Raw genomic sequence first — 25,711 nt, forward strand, 5'->3', positions numbered from 1 at the left:
CTCTCTCTCTCTCTCTCTCTCTCTCTCTCTCTCTCTCTCTCTCTCTCTCTCTGTGTGTGTGTGTGTGTGTGTGTGTGTGTGTGTGTGTGTTAGTTTTTTCGAGACAGGGTTTCTCTGTGTAGCCCTGGCTGTCCTGGAACTCACTCTGTAGACCAGCCTGGCCTCCGACTCAGAAATCTGCCTGCCTCTGCCTCCCAAGTGCTGGGATTAAAGGCGTGCGCCACCACTGCCAGGCACCTGTATATTTTAGACTGATTGGGTGAGAACAGTCCTTGCAAGCATCTCTAGCCTCCTCTAGTTCCTCTCACCCTGAACCTCCATCAGGACAGACTGTTGTCTGGGTCTCAGACCTGGGAGCTCCTTGTCTGTAGATTCAATTGAACTTCAGAGAAAATTATATTTGACACAAAGTAGAATCTGTGCTGAACACATGAGGTTCCCCCACTTCTCTAAGTGATACAATACAGTAGAACAATAACTGCCCTTCCTTTTAGCAAGATTATATGTCATCTGCAGATGATACTGAGATCGTGTGAGCATGTGTGTGTGATCTAAACAAACACCGGGCTGTTTTAAATAAGGACCTGAGTATCTGTGAACTTGGGTGTCTGTAGGACCAATGCCCTGTGTAGTCTACAGGAATCTGTAGGTGGAAGCCTTCCTCACCCACCTCCCAGGTTCACTTAGAAGCTTGTCCCACCTAGGTTCCTAGTCCCATCTCTCTGCATCCTTAGTCTGTCCCCACATGGAAACTTCATCACATGAGTCCACTCACAGCAGATGACAAAATTCTCACTGTGGAAAACAAAGCTATGTCTCAGGTATGTCTGATCCCCTCTCTTGTTTCAACCACACAGGCTATGGAACTTTGTCCCTGGGCTTCTGCAAGGCCTTTCCCCATCCTGTGACACACACTTCTTCAGACACACATATAACCTGGACCACCTTGGGCTTACACTCAATACACTGACATGGACTTCTGTCTGAGCCCCCTATATATGAAATAGCAATCCCAGCCACTCTCCTCAGTCTTCACAGCTGACATCACCACTGACTTATCATTGAGTTTTATGATGGTCTGAGTTCCCTGCCAGAGGGAAGGCTCCTATGGGCATGGATTGTGTGGCCTGTCCCTCATCATGCACTGGGCAGTTATTTGCTGCATGTGGAGTGAGAAGTCTAGTGAGAAAGTGCTGGGCCACTCTGATGAATCGATGACTAACTACATGGTGAGCTAGACAGTTTAATGAGTGGCCATAATGGTGACATCATAGGAGGGGGCAAAAGAGAAGATGAGAAAGGAAGGCAGACGTAAGCTTCAAGGTCAAGAAAGATGGGGACTGGGGAGATGGCTTGTTTCATGTAAACTGTTCATGCCAAGCAATCATGAAGACCTGTATTTGATGTCAACCATAAAAAGCCAGGGAGGGGCTGGAGAAAAGACTCAGAGCACTCGTTCTTGCAGAGGACTCTGGTTCAGTTCCCAGCACCTAAAGGATGGTTTGCAACCATCTGTAACTCCAGTTTCAAGGTACCTGACAGCCTCTTTCTGACGTCCTTGGGCTCTGGGCATATACATGGTACTCAAACATACCTGTGAGCAAAATATGCATGCACTTAAAACAAAATCAATAAATCTAAAAACATGCTTTTCAAAATTCAGGCATAGCAACATATGCCTATAATCTCAGCTCTGGGGAGACAGAGGACAGACAGATCTGTGGCGTTTGATGGCTACCCAGTCAAACTTAACTGTTGAAGCCCTAGTCCCAGTGAGAGAACTTATCTCAAAAGACAAAGCGGGGTTCTGAGGAGATGGCTCAATGGATTAAGGCACCTGCTGTCAAGCTGAACAACCTGAGTTCAGTTCCTGTGATCCACGTAGTGAAAGGAGAGCATAAACTTCTGTAAGTTGTCCTCTGACCTCCACACAATACATGGCAATGAGTGTCTTCATACACACACAAAAGTGTATATATACATATTTTAATAAATTGGATGGATTCTAAGGAGTGACACTTGAAGTTGACTTCTGACTTCCATATTTGTGCTTGCTTACACACATGTGGATTGGCATGAATACAAATATGCACACACACACACCGTACATGAACATACATATCCAACATAAACACAGAAATGAAGCAAGGTGAATAAGCATGTGGACATAGGGCAAGTCCACAGAAAGAAGAATGTGAGGAAGGAACAAGACAGGGAAGAAAGTACATGGTAGGAGTGTGGGTGACCAAAGGATGGAAGAGGTAGATGGTCTATGTGATGGTTTGTATATGCTTGACCCAAGAAGTGGTACTATTAGGAGGTGTGGCCTTGGAGTAGGTGTGGCCTTGTTGGAGTGGATGTGTCACTGTAGGCGTGGGCTTTAAGACCCTCTTCCTAGCTGCCTGGAAACAGTCTTCTCATAGTGCATTTCAGATGAAGACATAGAACCCTCAGCTCCTCCTGCACCATGCCTGCCTGGATGCTGCCATTTTCCTACCTTGATGATAATGGACTAAACCCCTGAACCTGTAAGCCAGCCCCAATTAAATGTTGTCTTTATGAGAAGAGTTCTTGGTCACGGTGTCTGTTCAAAGCAGTAAAACCTAACTAAGGCAGTCCATGTGGAGTAGTAAGATAACAGTATGAGGAAGGAGGATGGAAGAATGCATGGCACTATCTATAGATGAAAGACAAAATAAGAAAAAGTGGGAAGGTAAGCAGATTGGTAGATGAACCACAATAGAATCTGTGTTGATGCTTGTGGGCTTTTTCTTTCTCCTTTTCTTCCTTCCTTCTTTTCTTTTTTCTCTTTTTAAAAGACAGGGTCTTACTATGTAACTGAGGCTTGCCTTGAATGCTAAATCCTCCTGCCTCTGACTCCCAAATGTTAGGATTTCAGGTATGCACCACCACATTGGGCTTATCTAGGCTGTGTCAGTCTCTAAAAATAAGAGCGGGTGAGACAATGGAGGAGCACGGGAGATGGTGAACGAGGACATGGCTGGGATATGAGGTGTGCAGTGAGGCAAGTGGGAAGGGAGTGTGTGCAAGTATGTTCACAGCCACACATGGACCCAGAAATTACTGCATGAAACTGACAGAAAGGGAAGAAGCTGGCAGACAGGAGAGAGGGAAGAAGTAATAAGAGAGAAGATATTTGAGTAGGCATAAAACTGGAGGAAGGACAAATGTTTGAGGTTGATAGATTTGTATGTTGATAAGTGGATGCCGGAGTAAAATTCTATACAAGGAGGGGGAGCAGAGGTCATGAATGTTGGAATGAGGAGAGGATGGATGGATGGATGGATGGATGGATGGATGGATGGATGGATAGATGGATGGATGAACAATCATAAGAAGAAACAATATCACATAGAGCAATGTCTTGCAGCCACACTTTGGTGAGGGTGGGAAGAGTAACTTCAGGAGGGGGAATGAAGCATGGGTGTAGTTACTCACATAAGAAGAGTCTCATAGCAAGTATTGGTACGTTCTGAACCATGATCATGTGGGCGTGTGGCTGTGCACAAAGATTAAAAGAGATGGATGGAGGGATGAGAAGTGGGAAAATGGATGAACTGATTATAGTGGCTGGCTGGAGATCACTAAGAATGGGAAGAAGGTAAGAGCAGGAAGAAGAGAGGAAGAAAAGAATGAGCAGACGGTCAGAGGATGAACATGTTTGTGGACAGATATGGTGAGATGAGATGAATGCTTGCTATGTGGATGGATAGCAGTCAGGAATGGTTGGGAGAAGCAAGGGCGATGAGGGAGGGAGACTGGTTAGGAAGGAAAGCAGGTGGGTGTGTGGACATGCCTGAGAGTATGGATACATTCATGCAAACATGAGGGTGGTGTGTGCAAGTAAGGGGATAGAGAAATAAATCCATAGATACAGTGAGGATGGATGGATGGATGGATGGACGGGTGGACAGATGATGAGTTCAGCCTGTGAAGTTGAAGGGAGGACTAAAAAAGAGGAGAGAAAGTTAATGTGGACAAATGGATGCATGGGTGAAAAGTAGAAATGGGGAATAGAAGGATGGATGAACTGAGAGGGGAAGAATGCAAGTGAGGAAAGCCCAGTGATAAAATGTGTGCATGGCTACTTGGTGTGGACAAATGATAGGAAGAAGGGAGGATGTGGCAAAGCATGCATCGATGGAGGGCAGTGAGCATACTGATCGAGCTGGTGTGTGACGTGGGAGTGTTATGAGAAAATGACATTAAAGGAACAGTTTAGTGGGTCAGTGTCGGGCTTGGTAAGGATGGGATGGGACAGTAGGAGAGAGAAAGTCAGAAGGACAATGATTGTGTAGCAGGTGAGGGAAGGCTGGTGCTGTCTGCATGTAGTGAACAGTGTGGAGGATGGATTGACATCACTCTGCATCACCTAATGAGGAGTATTGAAGAAACTCCAGATGCCTTCATCACCTGTTAACACCACAGAGTATCTACACAAAATCAACTGTGACACTACTAGGTGATGAAGTCTTGTGTATGAGACCTGCTGTTGCCTGAAGTGTCATTCTATGACCTGTATGACATCATGTGTCATATATAACAGAGTAAATGGCTGGGACAACTGCATACATGCATGGATGGTGGGTGAGTAGATGGATGGGTGGATATACGGAAGGTGGAAAGATAGATAGGAATGTGTAAGGGGTGAGCATATGAGAAGTTGAGTGTGTAGATAGTTGAGTAAATATGCAGACAAGTGGGTAGGAGGATGGTAGATGGGTGGAGGGGTAGATGGATGAGTGTGTGGATGGGTAGAAGGGTGGGTGGATGAATGGTGGTGTGCGTGGGTAGATGGGTTAAATGGGCGAATCAACTGGTGAAGGCTGGATGGGTGGGTAGATAGATGATAGATGAGCAAATAGGGTGATGTGTGTGGTGTGGATAGATGGGTGAGTGGGTGAAAGGATGGATGACCACATGGACAGATGGTTGGGTAAAGAGATAAATTAATAGCCAGGTATGTATAAGTATGATGTGGATAGATAAATGGTACATGGGTAGATGAATAGATAAAGAGGTGGGTGTGGTACAGATGGATGGGTAGATAGATGGGTGGAGGATGGATAATTGGGAAGATGAATGGCTGTTAGTGGGTAGATGGATGGATGAGTAGATGGGTAGGTGGGTAGGTGGATGAGTATGAGATGGATGGGTAGATAGACGGGTTGAAGTGGAAACTTCTAGTTTCTTTGGAAAGATAGTTATTTCAAATGTTTTGCTGGGGCACAAAGGTGAACAGATCTCTTGCTAAAGCAAACTCATGAAAGACTTTTCGAAGCAGATACTTTCACTGGAAAGTATGTTTGGATATAGCAAACATGTGAAAGGACTCATGAAGAAGGAGTATAACTATGACCCCACAGACGGTTGGAGATGAGCTTTGGTTTGGTTTGCCCCACCTCGATATTCTTCACTAATGACAGGCATGTATTGGTTCACCTTACATAGGGCTGTTGAGCTCAACTTGTGACAACACTGCCACTGAGAGAAACTCGCCCAAAAACTGCTCGTGAGGTTCCTGCAGCAGCTTGCCGCCTCCGAGGCCTCACCTTAAGCCAGTTGGTGAGCCTGGCAGTTTCTTCAGGATTGAACTACAGCTGCCTGGTGTCTTCTTGCTGAAAGGACTGGACTGTAGCTGCTGGTTCATGCCTGGTATCTTCCTGCCTAGAGGACCAGTCCGCAGCTGCTGAGTTGCATTTGGTGTTTGCTACAGGACTGAACTGCTGCCTACTAAGATCAAGCTTGTCCCCAAAGAACTATTGCTGAACAGGTCTACTTCCCCCATATCCTAATAACTTTTCTCTTCCACTACCTCTGCTGGGTTGTGGGCTAGAGGAGAGATTGAACCTTTATTAAATGCAGGTTGCAAAAAAAATGTATGCCTACAATGGTTAGTTGAATGGATGGGCTGGTAGTATTGATATTCAGGAAGGATGAGATGGACAGATGCATGCATATAAAACCCAACCAGAATCTACCCTCCTAACCCATTCTTTCAGGTGTTCCTATCTCAGGAAGTGCCCGTGTCTCCTAAGCTCAGATCAAGCAGCTGCTACATGCTGACTGCACTGCACTGCCTCTCCTGTGCCTCACACTCTGCTCCCCACAGAGGATGTCCATGCTTGGTGTGTGCTCCTTTCTCCAGGCAGAACTTTGCATTCACCCATTCTTCAAAACCCATAGGAGATACTACCTCCTCCCAGAAACCCTTGCCTTGAACCTTACTTGGCCCCAAGTTCAGTGTGATGTCTTCCTCTTCTGAGACGATAGACTAGATATCTCCTCTGCTGACATCCTCTGTCCAGCCAAATAATAGACCTCCCCCATGACGGTTACCATACTTTAGACACTAGAAGGCTGGTCCTGAGGATGGGGCAGGAAGATGTAAAGGAAAGAAGGCCTTAGAGGCTCTGCAGGAGAGACACGGGTTTCATACAAAAGAGGGCCTGTGAGCCAGCGTATGCACACAGCAGACAGCTGCATCTCACACCAACCCACCTGCACCACCTGATCACAGGATGGCTTGAACAGCATTGTCTCTCTTTGTTAACAGATAAGGGAAGAGCTCAGCAAGGAAAGGTGGCTGGAAAGCTAGCCCCAAGTCCTCCTGACCCCTGTTCCATCTACTGTCCTTGGATGGGCTTGTCATGGGCTGCATGAGTGGCAGGTGAAGCTAGTTAGAAGGCTGCAGCTAGCTGCACGGGTAGATTGATGTCCAGGCATCAGGGTCAGAGTTTCTGACCCTGCACATCCTTCTAAGAAGCCCCAAGATCTGTTCCTGGAGAAGATCTCAGGGAGCAAAACATGAGAGAGAAAGCGAGCTCTTTCTCCTCTCCAAAGTGTCAACCTCACATCCCAGTACAAACTCAAAACCATCCAGAAATGCCTGACCTACCTACAACCCACACCAGATGGGCTACCCTGCCCAGCCAACCAGAGACAGCCTGAGCCAGGGGAGGAAGGGACAGCTCCCGGACCAGAGCCCAGGCAGCCATGCTCAAACCCTCAGGCTGTAGACAGCAAGGGAAAGAGGGCACCAGGGGGAGGCTATGTTCCACTAGCAACCTGGCAATGGTGCCTTCTGCCTGGCACTGCCCCAGAGAACAGAGCTGAGCTGGCCTTAGGACATCCCAAGTCCCTAGGGCCTCTCAGCACAAGAAGTCATACACACACACACACACACACACACACACACACACACACACACATATCTTTGGTACACTTATGTGCAAACACATATTGACTCACTGACATTTGCATGCACACATTACACTCAAACATGTGTCCATTCACAATACGTATCTAAGTGGATGTAGGCATGTGATTAGGCTGACATCCCTCACATGCAATTCGACAAACATTTCTATATACGTTCATGCACACTTACACACAGTTGCACTAACATATGCATTTGCTCACACACTTGCACATGTGCATGCACATGGTCAAATGCATGAAATAACACTTAGACATACACTCAAGCATCCACACTCCATATAAACATACCCATCCATGCAACACACTCAGATGCACCCACTCATACTCTACACACACACACACACACACACACACACGGTGAATTATCCCATGTGAGCACATGAGTACATGCGTGGGATTACGTGCTCTCACAGACATGCCCACTCATGTACACAACACCCGTGTGGTACATGTAAAGATGAGGAACCCAGGGCTGGAGAAGAAGGCATGACAATAGTGTGATATGCTGAGCATGAATCAGGAAGAAAAGAGGAGAGCCTGTTGGCCAGGCATGTGATACAGGAGAAGGTGGGACTCATGCCTGCAGGTGAATCATGGGCTGAGCTGCCTGGGGACCCTTCTTCCCAGTTCAGTCTTACCCTCACTTTTAAATCCCTGCAGCACCCTTCTTTCTGCTCTCCCAGCCCCTGATACCCCTCCTTGCTGGGCAGCTGTGATTTCTGGACTGCATCTGGCTTGGGCCATTCAAGTCTGGGCTCAGGAAGTGATATCTGTGTAATTGTGAGCCAAGCCCTTCCTTCCGGAGATGCAGGACGGGAGGAGGGCACCCAGGCACCATTCCTGCACCCTGCTGGTGGGGCTCCAACAGCCCAAGAATGCTCAGTCCTTACCTGGGACACAAGGGCTGAGACATTGAGGTCATCTACCACAGCTTCCCCCAGCCCCAAGTTGTGTTTGTTTCTCTCATTTTGTCAGGGGAAGGAGTGGATAAGGGGTTCCAAAGACTTGTCACCCTGCTCTGTTTTCAGCCACTGACTCTTCGTACAAAAGGGAGTCAGACCTGGAAGTTGTAGCCTCTGTGGGTACAGGGTGGGTGGGGTTAGGATGTTTTCCAGCTCTCTCCCTAGCCAGTCTGGTCATCAGACGTTGGCCTTCCACCATAGACCTGGCTGGGTGAGCATAGAGCCTGGCAACATTGCTCCCAGAGAGGGGCCTAGGTAAGAGGTTCTGCAAGGGCCCTGAGATCATCCCCTCTGCTTCCCACAGGCACAGGACTTCAAGCCCCCGGGCTCCTTGCAATCTCTATCACATTTACTTAGGTGTGACTACTAGCCACATTGACTCCCATGTCCCCTGACCAAAAGACAGGACCTTGAGCTCTGAATGCCTGTTCTCAATGACATAACTAAGCTGGTTGTCTAGAGCAGACAACACTACCCCACTCCCCAAACTGGGTCAAGCTTTCTCAGTTCAAGGAAGGGAAGGGGTGGCCCTTTGCTCCCACCCCAGAGCCTTGCCTCTTTAAATCCATAAGAAGGTCTCCTGGTTGGGCTTGCATGTTCTGCCTTGGGCTCTACTAAGTGACATTACATCCTGTTAGCCCCCATAACCCTGCCCACCCCCTGCCCAGGCTCACTTTGAGGGAGTAGGCCAGAGCAATGAAGCCCAGGCAACAGAAGTTGAGGTAGACGAAGTTGAAGATGGACCACAGATAGTAGTCGTTCACCTCCGTGGTGTCAGGGTAGACCTCGATGACTGTGGTGGGGTTCGTCATGGTTTTCTTCTCAGCTAAGTGCTTGCAGGCTTGTGGAACACCCGATGCCCGAACGCTGTCAGTCTTGCTGCTTTTAGACTCCATAGGAAACAGAGTGGGTGCCATGGGGGGCGAGGCCGAAGGCTCAGGAGCTGGAGCCGCTGCAGCCTGCAGGGCAGGAGGCTTGGACACACAGGCGAAGCAGCCCTTGGGCGAACCTGCTGGTGGCCTGGGAATCCAGAAGGCCCCGTCCAGGGGGACTCGGGCTTCCTGGGTGCCGTCCGTGGTGCTAGCCGGGGCTCCCAGCAGGGCTGGGCACTGGCTGGGGCCCTGGGCCTGAAGGGAGGGACAAAGTGAGGAGTTGCTGGGCCTTGTGCTGCCAGTAGCACCCACCCTGGAGCCTTGCAGCATCTTCCCTACAGTCCCATAAATGGTCTTTGGGAGATGGAAATCCCTGCGAGGTTGCCAGCTGCCAGTCTGCCTGCCACCTGCCTCCCCCACCCAGCCAGCCACAGCCAATACCAAAGCCATTCGCAGTAGTCTTGGCAAGCACATCAGGGCTTTTCATCGCTTTACCATCTGCGCCTACTGACACACACAACAGCATCCTCCTCAGCACCCTGAGTGACACCCTGTTGCGATAAGCAGAGCGCCCCCACATCTCCACGCACTCAGGGCATTCGGACCTACAGTGATACTGCTCCAGTCACCGACTGACAGAATGAAAAGCGCTCGCTGAAGCACATACACACCAAAACGCACCATGCACACCATCACCCGCCCAGCTCTCCAGCCCCAGCACACCCGCGCGCCCAGACGTGCCAGGTAAACAATTGCCCACCCAGACACACAGCGCTACACACCACCCCACAGGCTCAGGCACATCTCTGGAGGATCCGCGCAGGTGCAGGACTACAAACTCTCACTCATCGCCTCCCAAAGCCAACAGAAAGAGGCACCGGGAGACCCTAAGAGCGCACACTGTCACACAGAGCCATTCACCTCCCCTCTTGTCCCCACCCCCCGCCGTGTCACCAAGAGATCCACAATGACACTCTGCGAAATGAACACTTCCAAGAGACAGCTTGGCGCCGGAGCTCTGCGCCACTAGGCGCACCCGGCGCCCGTGAGGTAATAGCAGGGGGCTGTGGCTGGGCTGAGTGGCCCCCCGATCTGACCCTAGGCTACAACACCCACCAGTACCGCTCACCTACTGGCGACTCGACGAGTGGGTCAAACCCCTGAGCCTCAGAGCGCGAGTCCTTCTCTCCCGGGCCGTTGTCTGTCCGCTGATCGCGTCCCAGCGGCCCAACCTTGGGGGCGGGGAGCGAGCGGGGCTGGCGCCGCTGCCTCCCCCGCTGCCCGCGCGCGCTCCGCAGCGCCAGGCCAGCCGCGGCTGCAGCCAGAGCCTGACTCACGGCGGCGTCGCAGACACCTCCGCCTTCTCCCTAGGGAGGGAGGGGGGCCCCCTATCCCGGAAGCCAGGACCCCGGGGAGTCGCGAGCAGGGCAAGGCTGGCACCCCTCTAACCCATGAGCTGCATGGCTCTCTCATCCACTGACCACCCAGCCGCTGCTACCCCTAGTGCACCTGTGCTCAAATTCTCTCGCGGGTCCTCAGGTTCTGGCAAGTCTGTCTACTGGGCACTCCACCTTGTTCCCATGGCTGACACCCTTCTCCCTACATTTCTTCCATCCAGCCTTGCTAGCTCCAAGACCTGTGCCTTCAGAGCCCCTTTACCAAGCATCTCTTCCTCTTACCCTGTTGAGTCCCACCTGCCAACCTCAGTCCCATAGCAGTCCTAGCCTTTTCTCATGAGGCCCTGTCCTGGTATAAGGATTTTAAGCCCCCGCCTACCTCTTCTTTGATCCTGCCCAGTTGGGCTCCAATCTCACTACTAGCTAAGTCCTGTCTGAGCTGGTCTAGTCCCCATCCCTAATCAGGTTTCTTTTTGGAGTCTCTGGTTCCTTGAAGTTTACAGACACAGATCACAGTTCCTACCTGACTGGGAAGCAACACATCAAACTCCAGAGGAACATTCATTATTGTTCAATCCTGCTTCCCAAGTCCCCAAGGTCAGTCAGTGTTCAGGGTTTTTTTGCTCCCGAGTCCAAGTCTAGGCCCTTCACCAACAATTTTCAGAACCCTGTTCTGAGCCCCCCTTTTGGAGTTCCTGTCTCCCAAGTCTGACCCCACCAAGCTTGGTTCATTCGGTCTCATATGTTCATCATAACTGGGGCTTCAAGTATCTGACCTGTAACAGGCATGCCTGTCCCTGCTTCACAAACTCTCCTCTGCCCTCAGGAACAGGTGTGCTACTCGGAAGCCTGGTTCCTCTCAGACACCCCTAAACTGGTCTCCTTGGAGCTCAGAACACTTTCCTGCTCATAGCCTTTCTGATCTCATGCTGGGCCCCGACAGTGCTCCGTCCTTACACACGACTTGCCCTAAGCAATACTGTCCTCTAAGGCTCAGTCCCAACCAGTTTCTTTTCTCCCTGCCTCACCCCCATCCTCAGTCTCTCTTAGATACTTGACCTCAACTGATCCCCAGCTCCATAGAAGGTCCAACGGGCTTTCTTCACCATGGAGAGCTCTCAACTGCCCTCACTCCCTCAGAACCCTTACCTCACCATGTAGGGGTGGAATAGGTGGTCCTTTTCATCCTCCTCTGAAGTTCCCCAAACTGTGCACAAAAGCCTTGTTTCCTGCCTTCTTGGACCCCTTTCTCCCTAGCTCTTCTCTAGGATCCTTTCCAAAGTGTTCCAGGGCTGCCTGGTCCCTAGTCTTTCTGGTCTCCTGGAACCTGGGCTCTCTGAACCCTGAGTCCTTCTTCAAGGCTCTGTCTCCTGATTAAGCCCTGTCCCATGCCAAGATCCTCCCTTTCCAGCCCAAACCCCACCTCTGATCCCTGCTGACCCTTGGCACAGATCATTTCTGCATGTCAGGAATTTTCAGTGTGAAATGGATCTTAAGTGCAGAAAAAAAAAAGACTCTTCTTGAGTAGGTGGAATTAATTTCCACATCGGCAGGGACCCCTCCCACCTTTTCTTGGCTTTCTTCTGGGCACTCCCTCATGGAGCCTAGCCTTGTTGGTCCAATAAGCCTGGGGGCAAATGGGTTGTGCCAGGAAGTCAGTTCTCCCTCATCCAACTCCACCACTCCTTTGGATCCCAAGGGCCTGACAAGCAGACACACAGAAGCTCCCTCCCCAGCCTGTATGTGGCTGTGTAGCACCCAACTAATTACACTCATTTACACTCTTGACACTCTCCTTACCACACCACCTAAGTCAGGTGCTGCCCTTGGCACGCCTGGCCTGTGAGCCTCAGACTTCAGGAAGCAGAAGGGTTGGTCCTTTGGCCCTCAGGACAGGGTCCGCTCAAGGTCATTGGCAAGGTTAAGGCTGAGTCAGGCTCTCCTTCCCAAAAGTCAGCTTTAGGGCTCTGGAGTCAGTGTCCTAACCTTTATACTTTAAGCTGGTGAGGGAAAGGCATAGGTATGGTCAGGCCTCATTAATACCCTGGTCAGGAGTTTGAGGGGAGAAACACCCACCATGAGAAAGCTAGAGTACAGGGTTTTATAGCTAGCTTCCTTACCCCTGCCTGCAGCAAGGGTCCCACTTCTTCCCAGGGCCTGAAGGCTAATATGAAGGTCATTCAGCTAAGAGGCTGATGTGAAGTCCAGGGTCCTCCCCAGGGCATCCCTGGGCAGCGGCTGTGGAAGCAGCAGCCCCAGCATGCAGGCCTGGCAGTGCAGCTCAGCCTCAGGCCCGCAGGGGAGGGAGGAGCTGTGTCTCCAGCTCTGATGCACAAGCCTTTGATAACACTAGTCTCCAGAAGCCCTGCCAGGCCCTGCGGGACTCCTTGCTCAGATTTCAAACAGAGAACACTGGGTACGTGTTTACTGGCCTTCTGGCAACCCTTGGTGAACGTTCTCCAGAAGTAGCCTAATAGGGCTCAGCTATGAGACATATCCCTCCAAAACCTTCCTACTGAAACAATGACAGCCACAGCCCAGCAGGCAAAGGGTGCCAGGACAACTCCAAAAGGCGACAAAGGTCACAGTTCCTTATATCCTGCACCTGCTAGTGTGGGGAAGCAGCTCTAAGGCTGCAGAGCTGATTCCAAAAGGAATCTCTAACCTACCAGTAAGGACTCACCAACTCCCACTCTATTTAAAATCCTGCTGGTTGCTTTCAGTGTTGTATTTGAACCTGTGTTCACCCATCTCTTCCCCTGAAACCCAACCTTCGCACCAATGCTTGTAGAACAACTGCAGCCCATGAACAGGGAGTTCTGACCTCTGAACTCAGAGACCCCAGGCAGGCAGGCTCCAGCACTGGCTTGACTCAAAAAAGCAAAAGATGGTTTCTTGGGGCTGTCAGAGGCCCAGGCAGGGAGACTGCCCAGGGCACCCAGAACCAGCAGATGGCTTTTCCGACCCAGATCTAAAGGACTGAGTGTTGAAAAGGAAATGTATGGAACCCAAGATTTCCATTAAGGCTTATTCCATTTCTTCTGGGAATAGGCTGCTTCCCTGGCAAAACACAGCAGGTGCTGGCCTGGCCACCTCTGAAAATGATTCAACACAGGATCTAACCCAGAATTCTAGGCCTGCTCCATGGCCTCCACCCAAGGCCACATCCGGCCTCTGACTACTGCCTGAGGTCTCAGAACCTGCCAGTTCTAGTCCAGACTCATCTTGCCCACAAGGCCAGACAGCAACCCAGAGCCTCAGGAGTCCCCTCTGTTCACTGGCCTGGTGCTGAAAGCCAAGCCTGTGCCCTCTATTCCCCCAACCCCCAGCAGCCAGCTTGTCCCTGAATTAGCCCTTAGTAGCACTGGGTTCCCCTGGTCTAACTAGCTCCATCCCCAAGGTCCCAATTCAGAAACAGTACAGAGCACACCAACAACAGAGAAAGAGGCCCAAAACAACTTTATTTCTATCTCAACTTTGGCTCCCAGATGCCCCAGGATAAGGGCAGCAGAGGCCAGCCAAAACCAGTCAGCCATCCTACCTCTACCCCAGGCTGAGGCATGCCTTCCCAGGGGGGTGGGGCCAGGCCCTATGTAACCCCCCAGGTTCATAGTTTTGCTTCTGTCCTCTTGCTCCTTCCTGCTCACCTTGGGGCCTTTGCCAGGCCAGAGACAGTGGGGCAGTAGAGCTTGGTGCCATCCCCAGGCTGAGTGAGGGGTCTGGGTTAGACTAAGCAGGTTTCTGGGAGGGATCCTAAGACCCATTTGCCTACTTTAGAGTGCTGCCCACTCAGCAAAGGACAGCAGGACAAGATAATCCATCTCAGTAGCTACCAAACCATTAGGGGCCTTTGAAAGCAGCCTTGTGTACTGGGTGGGCCTTGGCTTCCTTCAGACAGGCAGAGGGCAGCAATCTGAACCCAAGGACAGGAACCACAGAACAGAACAGCTGGACCAGCTCCAGCCAGGTTTCCCAAGGGCCCAGCAACACTAGGCGAGTGTGAATATGTGTGAGTGGGGGAGGTGGAGGGATGGGGCTGGCTGGCTTCCTCTACTGGACTCTGATCCCATTCCCTGACGGTGGAGAAAGAGCGAGTCAGAGTACGGCTATGCAGCCTTGGCAAAGCCGACCCTATTGTTGTCTCTGTCAAACACAGTGTAGTAGGATCCAATGAAGACATCACCCAGGATCCAGAGCGGCCCACTGGGAGGGGGTATGTCCATCCCCATGAAGCCACTCAGGCAGATTGTCTTCTTACCCTGTGTTACCTGTAAGGCCAGAATGGTCACATGTGATCACATGGTACCCATTTCACTCAAGGTGTCCCGGATTCGCACTGCCACTGTCCACACCTACTCACCTCGAGCACATACTTGTCTGGGTGTAGTTCATAGTTTTTGCCTCCTAGCTTCAAGTTGACAGTGGGCAGGCTGGACACCTTCTCACAAGGGATCATATACTAAGATACACAAGAGGGAACATGGTATTGAAGGTATGGTCTCAGGAACCCTCTCTGCCTGCTGGCCAGCCCACACAGGCCTGTGGCTTACCTCGCCCTGCATAAGAGGCACTGCCCCAATGGCCTTCTGCAGCTCCTTCACCTCCTCCACAGGCCCCACCATAAGAGACGTCCCTGTGTCCACAATAGCCTCACAGCCTCCTTTGCACAGGGTCAGCCCACTGCCCACATTCAACCTGTGGGGCAAAGATATATCAGTCACCTCACCTTGTCACAGGTGAGTATGGGGTATAGCCTGTCTAGATACTGCCATGGAGACTGCTTTTTTTTTTTTCAGGACCAACCAACTTATTCAGGACTCTGAATGGTCAAGGGTTATAAAATGAGAGTCAAATGGCTAAGTAGGGACCCAGGCTTTCCTCCCGCACACACCACCCGTACATAACACTCCCAGCCCCCAGCAACACCCATGACTCACTCGTCCATGTGCACCTGCCAGTAGGCCTTTCGAGTGACGTTCAGGTAGGACAGCTCCCCATGGTAGTACTTGGAGTCAGTGCCACCAAGCATTAGTTCTCCTCCGGGTTGCCCAGTTGGGTCCCTGGGAGGAAGTTAAGTGGTCAGCCTCTAGCCACTAGTTCAGAAGGGTCAGCAAAGGGCCAGAAATCTGAAGGAAGGGGATGAAGTGGAGCAAGCAAGGAGAGCTCCCCTGAGGAAGGACCGGGGGAACTGTGAGCATAGATGGGCCTGCTCCGAAAGGAATGCCCTTAGCCTCAGTTATTCTATTCCGAGTGTAAGTAGCATGAAGAATGACTCTGTATCTTATTTACACAAGCAAATCCCCACCTCTCAGCACACCAAGAGAAATGAGCTGATAGACCACAACTGAGACTATCGGATCCTAGCTCATACAGACGCCAGCTTATCAGTCACACCACATGTGACAACCCTCTCACCTGGGATTACAAAGGGACAACCTAAGGCTGAAATGCAACAAACCTATTGACAAGCCTGCTCCACGAATTCTGTCATTGGCAAAGAACCCTTGGTTCTGGCTCCAGGCTGTAGGCTCAAACAGATTCTCCTGCCTTTGAACTCAGTGCACTTCCAAAGTGACCCGGAAAAGGGTCTGTCATCAAAACCTGCAACTGACATTTCTGTGTCTGTGACTGACTTCTTATGTGGTTCTGCTGCCCTGTTGGGCATCCTTAGTCTTACAGGTAGAGGCTTGCAGCCCAGTCCAACATAAGCTGCTGGGTACAGCTGGCCTCTTCTCTTCGGGATGCTGGCTAGGGGTTTTCAGGGTCAGCCATTGGTAGCCAAGGCCAAGGCTGAGAGTCAGGCTGGAGCTAAAGGACAGGGATGCTCTCTGCCTGGCAAAACTCAAGGCAGGCTTCTAAGAGGAAGCCAGGGCCATGGTCCTGAGAAGCTGAGCTGGCTTCAGCCATGGACACAGCACTTGCTATCACTCTGTTTCTTCTCCAAACCCTTCTCTCAACTCCCCTACCTCTAGTCTCATGAGAATGCCCACAATATCCTCAAACAGAACACAGGGAGTGTAGTCTGTAGCTACAACAGTGAATGTTCTTAAGCAACCAGCAAGTAAGTATAAGCTTGCCACCTCTAACCTGAGGGGCCCGGGGAATCTGAGTGTCATATCGGCTAGGCATCGTTCTGGGGCACAACTACCCAAAGTTGAAGGAAAGCTTTCATCTCAGGAGCTGCCATCCTGCCAGGCCTTTATAATCAGGCTCCGAATCTTCCTCCTGGCCCATGGATCCTTGAGCCTCACCCTGTTCTCTTTCCCCGGTCTCTACCTTGGCCTGGCTTTGGCTTGTCATCACCTCTGCAATCCCAGGTGGAAACGCAATAGGTACCAGCCCTGTCTCGCGTCTCCTCACCAACGGTCCACCCACACTGCCTCACCACAGAGCCATAGCCCCTCAGCCCCTCACTCTGCTGGTTTCACACCTGCCTACTTAGCAGCCACACCTCTGGGTCACCAGCCTGGAACCCAGCTAGCAGAATAAGTGCCCTGGGGCCCAGGCTGTAGCTACTTTACCACATCCTTTCCTAGTTGCTGAGCTTGGGGGGTGGGGGAGGACAGGGGAGATGGGTTCCTCCTAGAAGACAGTCTCCAGCAAGGGAGGATGGGTATCTTGAAATCCTAAACAGAGACTTGAAACTTAGAGACAAGTGGTATTTGTAGGCCACTTGCCCCTAAGGCACCATGGTACTGGGAAAAGAAAAGAGGTTCCCAGGCTTCAACCTAGCCAACTTTTTTTTGTTTTGTTTTGTTTTCTGAGACAGTGTCTCTTGATGTCTCTGGCTGCCCTCGAACTCAAGAGATCCTCCTGCTTCTGCCTCTTGAGTGCCAGGATTAAAGGCATGTGCCGCTACGACCAGCCTGGATAACTTCTGGGTACTCACCTACTCTAGGAAGCAGATCCCAGAAGTCAATGACCCTGTCCATTCATCCATGCCCCTGCCTCTAGGGAGCCACTTTGTCTAGAGTTGAGCTGGGTAGTTAGCATTTAAACAAGATAAAAGCAAAACTAGAAGATTCTGGGCTGGTACAGGGCCAGTAACCCTCAATAAGGAGGTAGGGTTCAGGCCTAGAAACAGAGCATGGAGTAGGCATTTGGAGGTTATCCTTGCTAGACATGTAAGTCAGCCCAGAAAAGTAGGGTGTGGTCAGCAGCAGCAACTTAGAGCAGGCCACCTACTTACACCCCACCCACACCCAGGAGCTAAACCCAGAAAGTAAGAAGCCACATATACCCAGCTGCCCATCTTGTGAAGTTCCTGAACAAGACTGTTGGACAGGCCTGCAGGGGGCAAGAAACTGATGAATGCTGGAGGTTCTTTGCAAGGGTGTGTGTGTGCGCGCACGCACGGGAGCAGGGTGTCATCTGTACTGTGGAGAGGATCTCTGATAACAAAAGGTTCCCCAATCTCTCAGGGAAAGATACCCCCTCCTTCAAGGCCACTCTCAATGTATAACCCAGGGTTCTCAGTCCTCCTGAGTGAGTTCTGACTCTACCTTAGGGAAGGTTCCTAGATCCTGTCCCCAGAGCAGTGTCACAGATCAAACCTCATACCCATGTCTCTCCTAGCAACCAGCAGCCCAAACAGAAACCACATCTGCTCTCACCAGTGCCTAGATCCCAGCAGCTGAGACTCTGATCCAGGCAAACAGCATCTCCTGGCTGAAGTCCTTGGCACATGGCTTTCTCTCCCAAGCAGGTAACAGTAACTAACCCCTGCCTAGCAGATACCCTTAGGTCTGATGCCATGGCCAAGCCTGCAGCAGACTCGTAAGTCCCATCTATATCCTTGTCCCTGGAGCTGAGATCAAAGGAGGGTGAGAGGCACGCCTTTCCTGCTGCACCTGTTCAGGTAGAAGGCGAAGATGTTCTTTTCCACCAGCTTCTGTTTCATCAGGTTGTCAAAGACAGGAAGCACATTGTTAACAGAGATACGAGGGTAGCCCATGCCCAAGATGCCATCAAACTTGGCTGCGAAGAATATGAGTCCAGGCTGCTTGGTGGCTTCCCCAAAGATCTGTTTCTCCACCTTGATACCTCCTGCGTTTGGCTGCACGGACTTACATGGAACCTGAAAGCCAGAACACACACATCACAGCCAATATTCCCCCCTCAGGACAGTCAAAACGGCAGAATGTGGACAGAAGTGTTCGACACAGCCACACAGCTGAAGGTAAGGACTTGGTGTTCCTCTCTGAGGGACTTATGAGGACTTTGTGTTAACCAAACACACGAAACAGGAGATGCTACTGCCTCAGCTCCCACCGTGCCTATACCCTTCCACATCTATATCCACCAGGACAGTGTAGTTCTTGCTCTTAGACTTGGGGACAAGCCACTGAGCCTGCAGCCTGAACAGCTGGGTAACCCACAATAACTGTCACCCTGAAGCCACACTCCCTCTGCCTACCATCAGCCTGCCCCACCAAGCTGAGGCTGCAGATAGAACCAGAGCAAGAAGTGGAAAGAGCTGCTGCTTAGGACATGTCGGAAGACAGTAACGCGTTAGGCTAACATCCTGTGCACTGAGGGGCCCCTGAGAAGTACAAGGAGCCCTCCATAGACAGGGAAAAGGCAGAGCTCTGATCTCACAGGTACGGGGTATCACCACCCAGACAAAGGCCAGGTAAACAGGATACTAGCTGGACTCCTAGCCACAACCAATAAGGGCCAGTTGATGGGATTTGCCGTTTCTTGCACCATCCTGGCAGGACTGATCTCTGGTCCCTGCAGCCCTGCTGTTCTGATGCTAACCCAAGAGTGAATGGCCTCTCCTTTGAAGAAGGCTCAAACTACAAGATCTTCCTACAAAGAGCCCAGTCCAGACACTCTCCCCCCTGCCTCCTTCACAGTACTTGTTCCAACACAAACAGGATTTTCCAACCCATCTCAGCCACAACACGCTTCAGGAGCCTTCCTATCCCCAGGTCTGGCCCCTTGGCCCAGATCTTCCTCAGGCCTTCCTTAAGAGAGTATAAGTGGTGGGGGTACACATCTTTAATCCCTGATCTTGAGAGGCAGAGGCAGGCAGAGTTCTCTGAGTTTGAGGCCAGCTTGGTCTATAGAGCCATTTCCTGGACAGCCAGGGCCACACAGAGAAATCTTGTTTTGAAAAACCAAAAAAAAGAAAAAAAGACACTCTGCTGGCACCTCATCTAAAGCATCCAGCACAGTCTTCCTAAGCCAGTGTCCCCAACACCAGCAGACCAGCAGCAGATCTGCTCATGGCTCACTAAGCAGGCCAGGCTGTGTCAGCACCCGCTTAGGGTGGTAGCTCCCACTAGCCGACACTCCACGTCCCAACTTTGACTCTTCCACTCTCAACCCTGAGAACACATGACTGTCCCTCCAGTTTACATACATTAAGGCTGCCCACTCCCATGCCCTTCCCATTTGCTTCCTCACCTCTTGGCATGCTGGGCTCTTCTGCTCCAGGGCCTTTGTTCGAATAGCACCCTAATGGTCTAGCCTCAGCTCCCTATCACCCAATACTACTATAGTCATCCAAATCAGCAGCCATCTTAGGTGGTTAGAGTTGGGCTGGGGACACCATGCCCTCTCTCCTCAGCTGTAGCTGATGGGGCCTCTGGCCTCCAAGGATAGGCCCCAGGGACTCACCGACACAGTGTCCTGGCTCAGATACCCGGAGAGGCTACCTGAGCCATAGTGGATGTCGAAGGCTGTGCCGTTCTTCACATAGGTGCTGGACTTGCCACTGTTGTACTTGTGGTGGACCCCTGAGGGGGAACAGACCTGCCTGTTAGTCTGCCTGCCTCCCTGGGGTACTGTGGGATCAGCAGCTCAGGCCACCTCTCCAATTTGGCCTACGGCCATGACCTATGCCCACACATTGAGGACCCCCTGGACCATGGGCTATATATACAAAGCCTTGGCCTTGCCCTCACAGATTACCCAGACCTCAGCTTGTTCCATCCTGGATCAGCAAGATCCCCAGCTTCTCTACCAAGGCTTCAGGTGACAAGACCTGGTAAGTGGGTACTTCAGGGCAGAACCGAAAATCACGGTCTGTTTGATGTACTGGACAGGTAGGAAAACACTGTCCAGGAGGAGCTCTATATCCAGGCACGAGACAATCTCAAGCCCAACCTCCCTCCTACAGCCTCAACTATATTCAACTCTCTTTAAAACTGGACTTCAAAGAGATGGGGCTAGAACCCAACTCTCCAGAGAGAGGGGAGTAAATATTAGCTGCTCACAGATCCTCACAGTAGGGCCTCTGTCACCCCGATTGTTCCAAAGGCCACTGAGCATGGCTGAGAGTATAAGATAGCAGAGCCAGAGCACCCCAGAGCCAGGCATCTTAAAGGGTCCCAGGAGAGAGGATAGCAGGGAGACTCACAGCAGGCTACGTTAAATAGGTTGCAATGAATGGAGGGGACCCACAGGTTAGAGGAGCCAGTATCAAAGACGACTGTGAAACACTGTGGCGGGGTTCCGATGCCGATCTCACCATAGTACTGGGCCTAGGGAAGAAATAATGTTTGTCAGGGTGAGAGGAGGTACCTGAGAGGGCTCTGGCTATATAGGAAACCAAGTCTGAAAGGCCCAGGCTGAGGGAGGGGTATGCCCTAGAGTCCAGGCCTCAGCTAGCACATGTATTTCCAACTACTAAATCCTAAATGGGGAGAGGGACTCCCAAAGACTAGATTGTAAAAGAGTAGGCCTGAGATCCACTCAGTACTGAACTTCAGGACTCTGGGCCCCTTTATCTACTGTACTGTGGGGCTGGGGAAGAACTGGGCTCATAGAAGGTGAGGCTAGTGGTCAGGCGACAGGCCTGGCTCTCCACAAACCCAGCCATGGATAAAGCTAGCCAGGAAGGCCCCTCTGCTGTTTGAGAGTGTCACAGCTGACTAAAGGCCTTAACTCCTGCCTGCCCCTGCTCCACAGACCTTAGACTGGAGACTATCCTATGGAACAAACGAGAGGGGCACCACAGAGGCAACAGTACTTGCCTCAACTTGGTCACTGCATCAGAGCAGAGAAACCTGGCCTTGGTTTCCCTTTTATTCACACAGAGAGCAGAGTCCACCAGGGCTGCCAACTCCAGGGGCTAGGCAGGCACAAACTGAGGGGAAGCCCAGTTGTTACCTAGTGGCTGTGGGTCACTCATATTCTCTATGCCCAAGAAGGAGCCTGAGGCACTGGTGGATACAAGACCCAGGGTCCAATCCCAGAGAGCATCACAAAACCCAAGAGAAGTAACTGGGGGGGGGGGGGGGGGGCCCCGGGGGGGGGGAAGAATTACTCAGCAAACTGTACTTTGAATGTGTGTGAGCATGTCTAGGAAATAGCTGGCTGGATCCAGACAGACAGACTTTCCACCTTCCTCAGGCAGTCACAAGCCTGGGTCAGACAAGACAGAAGGCACTGCCAATTTAGCCCAGTGGGTCACAAAGCCCAGAGCTACACAGTCACCCTTGGTTTATAAGACTTGGGGGGCAGGGACATAAGAGACGCCAGGCTCTACCAAGAACCTTCCACAGAGCTGGGACCAGCTCACCATGTGACTTGCAGAATGTTTCTCCTTGGGGCCTACATTCTCTGAGAAGAGTGGGCCAGACCTGTAACTGTTCAGCAGGCCAAGATAGGAAGATTGTAGGTTCAAGGCTAACTTGGGCAATTATCTCAAAAATGAGAAAAAGGGGCGGGTACAGAGTACAGTGGTAGACCTTGCCTAATATGTACAAGGTCCTAGGCAGTTCAATGCCCAGAGAAAGGGGGAAGGGAGGTGCTAAAAAGCAGGGGGTGTGGCTGATCTTGGGGAAGATGGCAAAGGGGATCACAAGTCTCTCATAGGACACGTATAGAGGGAGGCACCAGCAAGTCAGACCTAGTAACTGCTCTCCCAGGCTCCCACAACTGGGGCAGGCTCAGGCCAGACTGGGTTTGATTCTAGGCCGCTCTGTCATCATGGGATAGTCCTAAGGATGAGACTCAACCCCAGGAGTAGCCAAACTGAGAAGTCTATGTTCAAGACTTAATGTGGGGTTGGAGAGGGCATGACTAGGTATGTCGCTAGGTGACCAAGCACTTTCCCATCCTATGGGGATCCCTGGGCTCAGTTCTAGTACCTCAGAAACAAACAAAAACAAACAAACAAACAAACAAACAAAAAAAGAAAAATCTCAGACCCAGGAGGAACCTTCTGCAAATACCAAACCATGCCACCCTAACACATCCTTTAGCCTGAGCAGGCCCGTCCACACAGAGCAAGGCCTCTAGGACGGCAGGGGTGAGGGGCTGTGAAACAAGGAATGGTGTGGCTGAACCCAGAAGCCCACCCCACTGGGAAGGTACTCCTTCCACGAAGAACTGGCTACTGAGCCCAGAGAGCTAGCCCCTCCCACATTCACCCCTCAAAGCAAGACCCCAAAATACAACCCCACTCACATCCAGGTAGTTTTTGAGTAACTCTGACACTGGCTCCTTGGTCTGAGGAGATGACTCCATGGAGTACTTGGTTATGGGGCCTTTAAGGATCAGGTCTTCTACAGAGCCGGCGGCCTCCGTCATAGTCCGACGGACAGATGTGAACTTGCGCAGAGGGATTCTGTCAAGATGGATAAAGGTATGTTAGCGCCCAGCTTTGACTGCTGCGTTCTCCAACCTCCAACACCAGGATACTCCATGCTGGGCCAGAGCAGCCCTCTTAGTACAGAGTGACTGTCAGCCAGGCATGTACCTCAGTGCCTCTAGCAAATTATGTCCAATTAAATATCTCAAAATGGCCACCACATGTAACAAACTCCTGCCCCCAAGCCACAGGCCCACTGGCCCATCAAATCAGCTAAGGACATCCTGCCATGATCACAGACTCCTCAGTTCAGTCACAGAAGCTCACTCCTCATGTCCAAGGATAGGCTAGTGTGCCCACCCCTTTCCCTCACCAACCACATCTCAGTCAGGTGGTTCCCCGTCAGGTGGACTGAAATAAAGAGAACATACTGGGCCCCAGCTCTTGCTCTTGTCTGCCTACTCTAGTCTTCCCGGGGATACTGGCAAGTAGGTTCTGTTTAGGGTGTGGCCAGGCACTTGTTCCCTGTGCCCTGGTGAACCTAATCCTACACCAGGAGGCGGAGGAGGAGGAGGAACAGGTGCATGCAAAGCAAGGTGCACATGGGACTCAGGGGGTAAGCCACTGAACCTGGCCCCTAGCCACATTGGTTCTTATCTGGACTCTGCAAACAGGAGCCCCACCAACCACCCCCACCAGCTTTCGTGACGGTATCATCCTGGACACTCCCTGGAGGTTCTTCCCAATCATCCAGGAGATTTCAACACCAACTCCCCATGTTCTCTCCCTAGTCGTCCCTGCACAAGATCCAGCAACTCTCACCCAAGAAACCTACCATAGTACCACCACACCAACTCAAGACCCGCCCACATGTGCTTCCTGCAGCCCTGATACAGGCAACTAAAGAGGGGATTCCACCAACAGTTAGCAGAGGGAGAGGGGTCCTCCCCTGTCCTCCAGGTCACCTCTCCACCCTCAGTTTGCTCCTGTTCCCAAGGAGAGCTGGCCTGAGTCTGTAATCACTTGATGAAACTTCTCTGCCTAGTGATTTGTATCCAAGGTCACAACTGACCTTTCCTGGCATGTTCAGTGTATTCTCCTGAAAGATAGGATTCTTGCCTAAGAGTAGTGGGCTGGAAGAGGCAGGCTTCTAGCCTGGGACCTGGGGGAGGCACACACACTGCAATAGTCAGGAAACATGCCAACAAGCATTTAAGAGCATGGTTTTGTTTCTGGTGTCTAGTCCCAGGAATCCTGGAGTTCCCTGTACACTACCAACAACACCTCTCCCCAGAGAAGGGAAGCCTGAGGGTAGGACAGGCAAGGCCAGGACAGGATAAAGCCTAGGCCACTCCCTACAATGGCTCCACTGAGGCTACCCACCCCCGGCTTGGAGCCTACAGGTTGTGCTCCTTCCCACCCAACCCTGGTGCCCAGCCGGCCAAGCAAGCCCTGCTCTAGCAGTCTATGGCCTCTTCCACCTGCCACAAATAGGAACTCCATCACAGAATGGGAAAACACACGGGCTACCACAGAGGCCTCATCCAGCACAAAGGCTGAGTCCACAGGCCTGAGAAGGGCCTGGTCCCCAGTGGGGCAGACCTCAGCCCCAGGGTATTGAGAATTCCATACCTTCTCTCTCTGGGACGTCTCAACTCAGGAAGGAGGAAGAGGGGTTCACCACCCAGGACAGGGGGGACATCTTTGAGTAAACTTCTAAAACTATGCACCAGTGCACAGCTGTCAAACAGGGTCCCTTAAAAGGAAAGGCCTGCCTAGGTTCTGGGGGACAAGGGCCTACTCGTTCTTCTGACTTCCACGTCTGGGTTGGTACTCCACAGAATCCTACCCATGAGGCAGCACTGCTCCTCAGAAGCCCCTACCCTTACCCCCTCACACACAGAGGAGGTTGGAGCCAGAACCACTTGTGACCACCCTACTGTCCCCTCTGTTTGACCATAGGAGTCATAGGAGTGGGGAGGGGGCAGGAGACCCCTGCGTTTTGAGTCTCTCGCCCCATAGTCTGTGGGGCCCTGAGGAAGGCTGCGCTAGGTGCACAGGTTCATTCTAGCACCGGTCGGAGCACGCGGGACTCCAGGTGACGCGCCCCGCATATCCGGACCCAGAGCGGGTCCTCACCTGATAAGCGCGGAGGCGGACGTAGCCAGGAGGCCGAGAATGAGCAGCAAGACGCCGGAGGTCTGCATGGTCGCGGTGGCCCGGAGAGAACAAAGCTTAATGCCAGAGGTCGCGGGCTTATAGTCAAGATGACGCCGCAGTCCCGCGGAGTCAGCTGATCTGCTTGTTTGCCCCTCAACAGATCACGTGAGACGCGGGCAAGGGGCGGGGCGACCCGGACCCGCCTCTAACACTGCCCCGGCGCAGGCGTGCCCTACTCCAGACCCACGCACGGCGCTCGGGAACGCGCCCGCCGACTTTCCCGGGACCAGAGAATGCCTGGATGTAGATCACGTGGGGAAGGAAGACCGAGCAGTCCCGGAAGCATCCACTGGGGCGGACCTCACCCTCAGCCCCGTCCCTCTCCGATCTGTCTTTTTGCATAATTAGGTTTCCCACTACCAGGATGTGATCTTAGTCTAGTTGGGCTCTGACCCTCTCCTGGGTACCAGCTTAAACCCAAACCTTTTCTCTCTCAGCTGCTTTTCCTTGCGAGTTTCCCAGGAGCCTCTCTGG

At 51.8% G+C, this 25,711-nt stretch overlaps 2 protein-coding genes across 3 annotated transcripts in view; both read right to left on the minus strand.

The window, feature by feature from the left end:
- Ifitm10 (interferon induced transmembrane protein 10) overlaps positions 1-9,576 on the minus strand; it is a 15,635-nt gene extending 6,059 nt beyond the window's left edge. For both annotated transcript variants that reach the window (XM_028786846.1, XM_028786847.1), the window contains exons 1-2: positions 9,518-9,576; positions 8,879-9,331 (exon numbers count right to left, since the gene is read on the minus strand). In XM_028786846.1, coding sequence (XP_028642679.1) covers positions 8,879-9,331; positions 9,518-9,550 — 486 coding nt within the window. In that variant the 5' untranslated portion in view covers positions 9,551-9,576. The remainder of the gene's footprint in view (positions 1-8,878; positions 9,332-9,517) is intronic.
- A 4,337-nt stretch (positions 9,577-13,913) lies between these two features.
- Positions 13,914-25,330, minus strand: Ctsd (cathepsin D). Its single transcript, XM_028786970.1, has 9 exons — positions 25,157-25,330; positions 22,894-23,053; positions 20,840-20,963; positions 20,098-20,216; positions 18,324-18,550; positions 15,411-15,533; positions 15,024-15,168; positions 14,834-14,932; positions 13,914-14,741 (listed from the first exon to the last, which is right to left on the minus strand). Exons 1-9 carry the CDS (start codon positions 25,222-25,224, stop codon positions 14,580-14,582), a joined length of 1,227 nt encoding a protein of 408 aa, XP_028642803.1. The 5' UTR covers positions 25,225-25,330; the 3' UTR covers positions 13,914-14,579.
- Positions 25,331-25,711: the final 381 nt, after the last annotated feature.

The sequence above is a fragment of the Grammomys surdaster genome, unplaced genomic scaffold (genome assembly GCF_004785775.1).
Source record: "Grammomys surdaster isolate TR1022 unplaced genomic scaffold, NIH_TR_1.0 125603, whole genome shotgun sequence".
NCBI lineage: Eukaryota > Metazoa > Chordata > Mammalia > Rodentia > Muridae > Grammomys > Grammomys surdaster.

Bases quoted from the DNA above. Each gene is read 5' to 3' on its own strand.
- Ctsd (XM_028786970.1), bottom strand. From the start codon at position 25,224: ATGCAGACCTCCGGCGTCTTGCTGCTCATTCTCGGCCTCCTGGCTACG. The intron at 20,964-22,893 runs GTGAGTGGGGTT...TTTCTTCCCTAG, and splicing joins TACTCAAAAACTACCTGGAT to GCCCAGTACTATGGTGAGAT. The intron at 18,551-20,097 runs GTGAGTCCCTGG...TCTGGCTTTCAG, and splicing joins TGAGCCAGGACACTGTGTCG to GTTCCATGTAAGTCCGTGCA.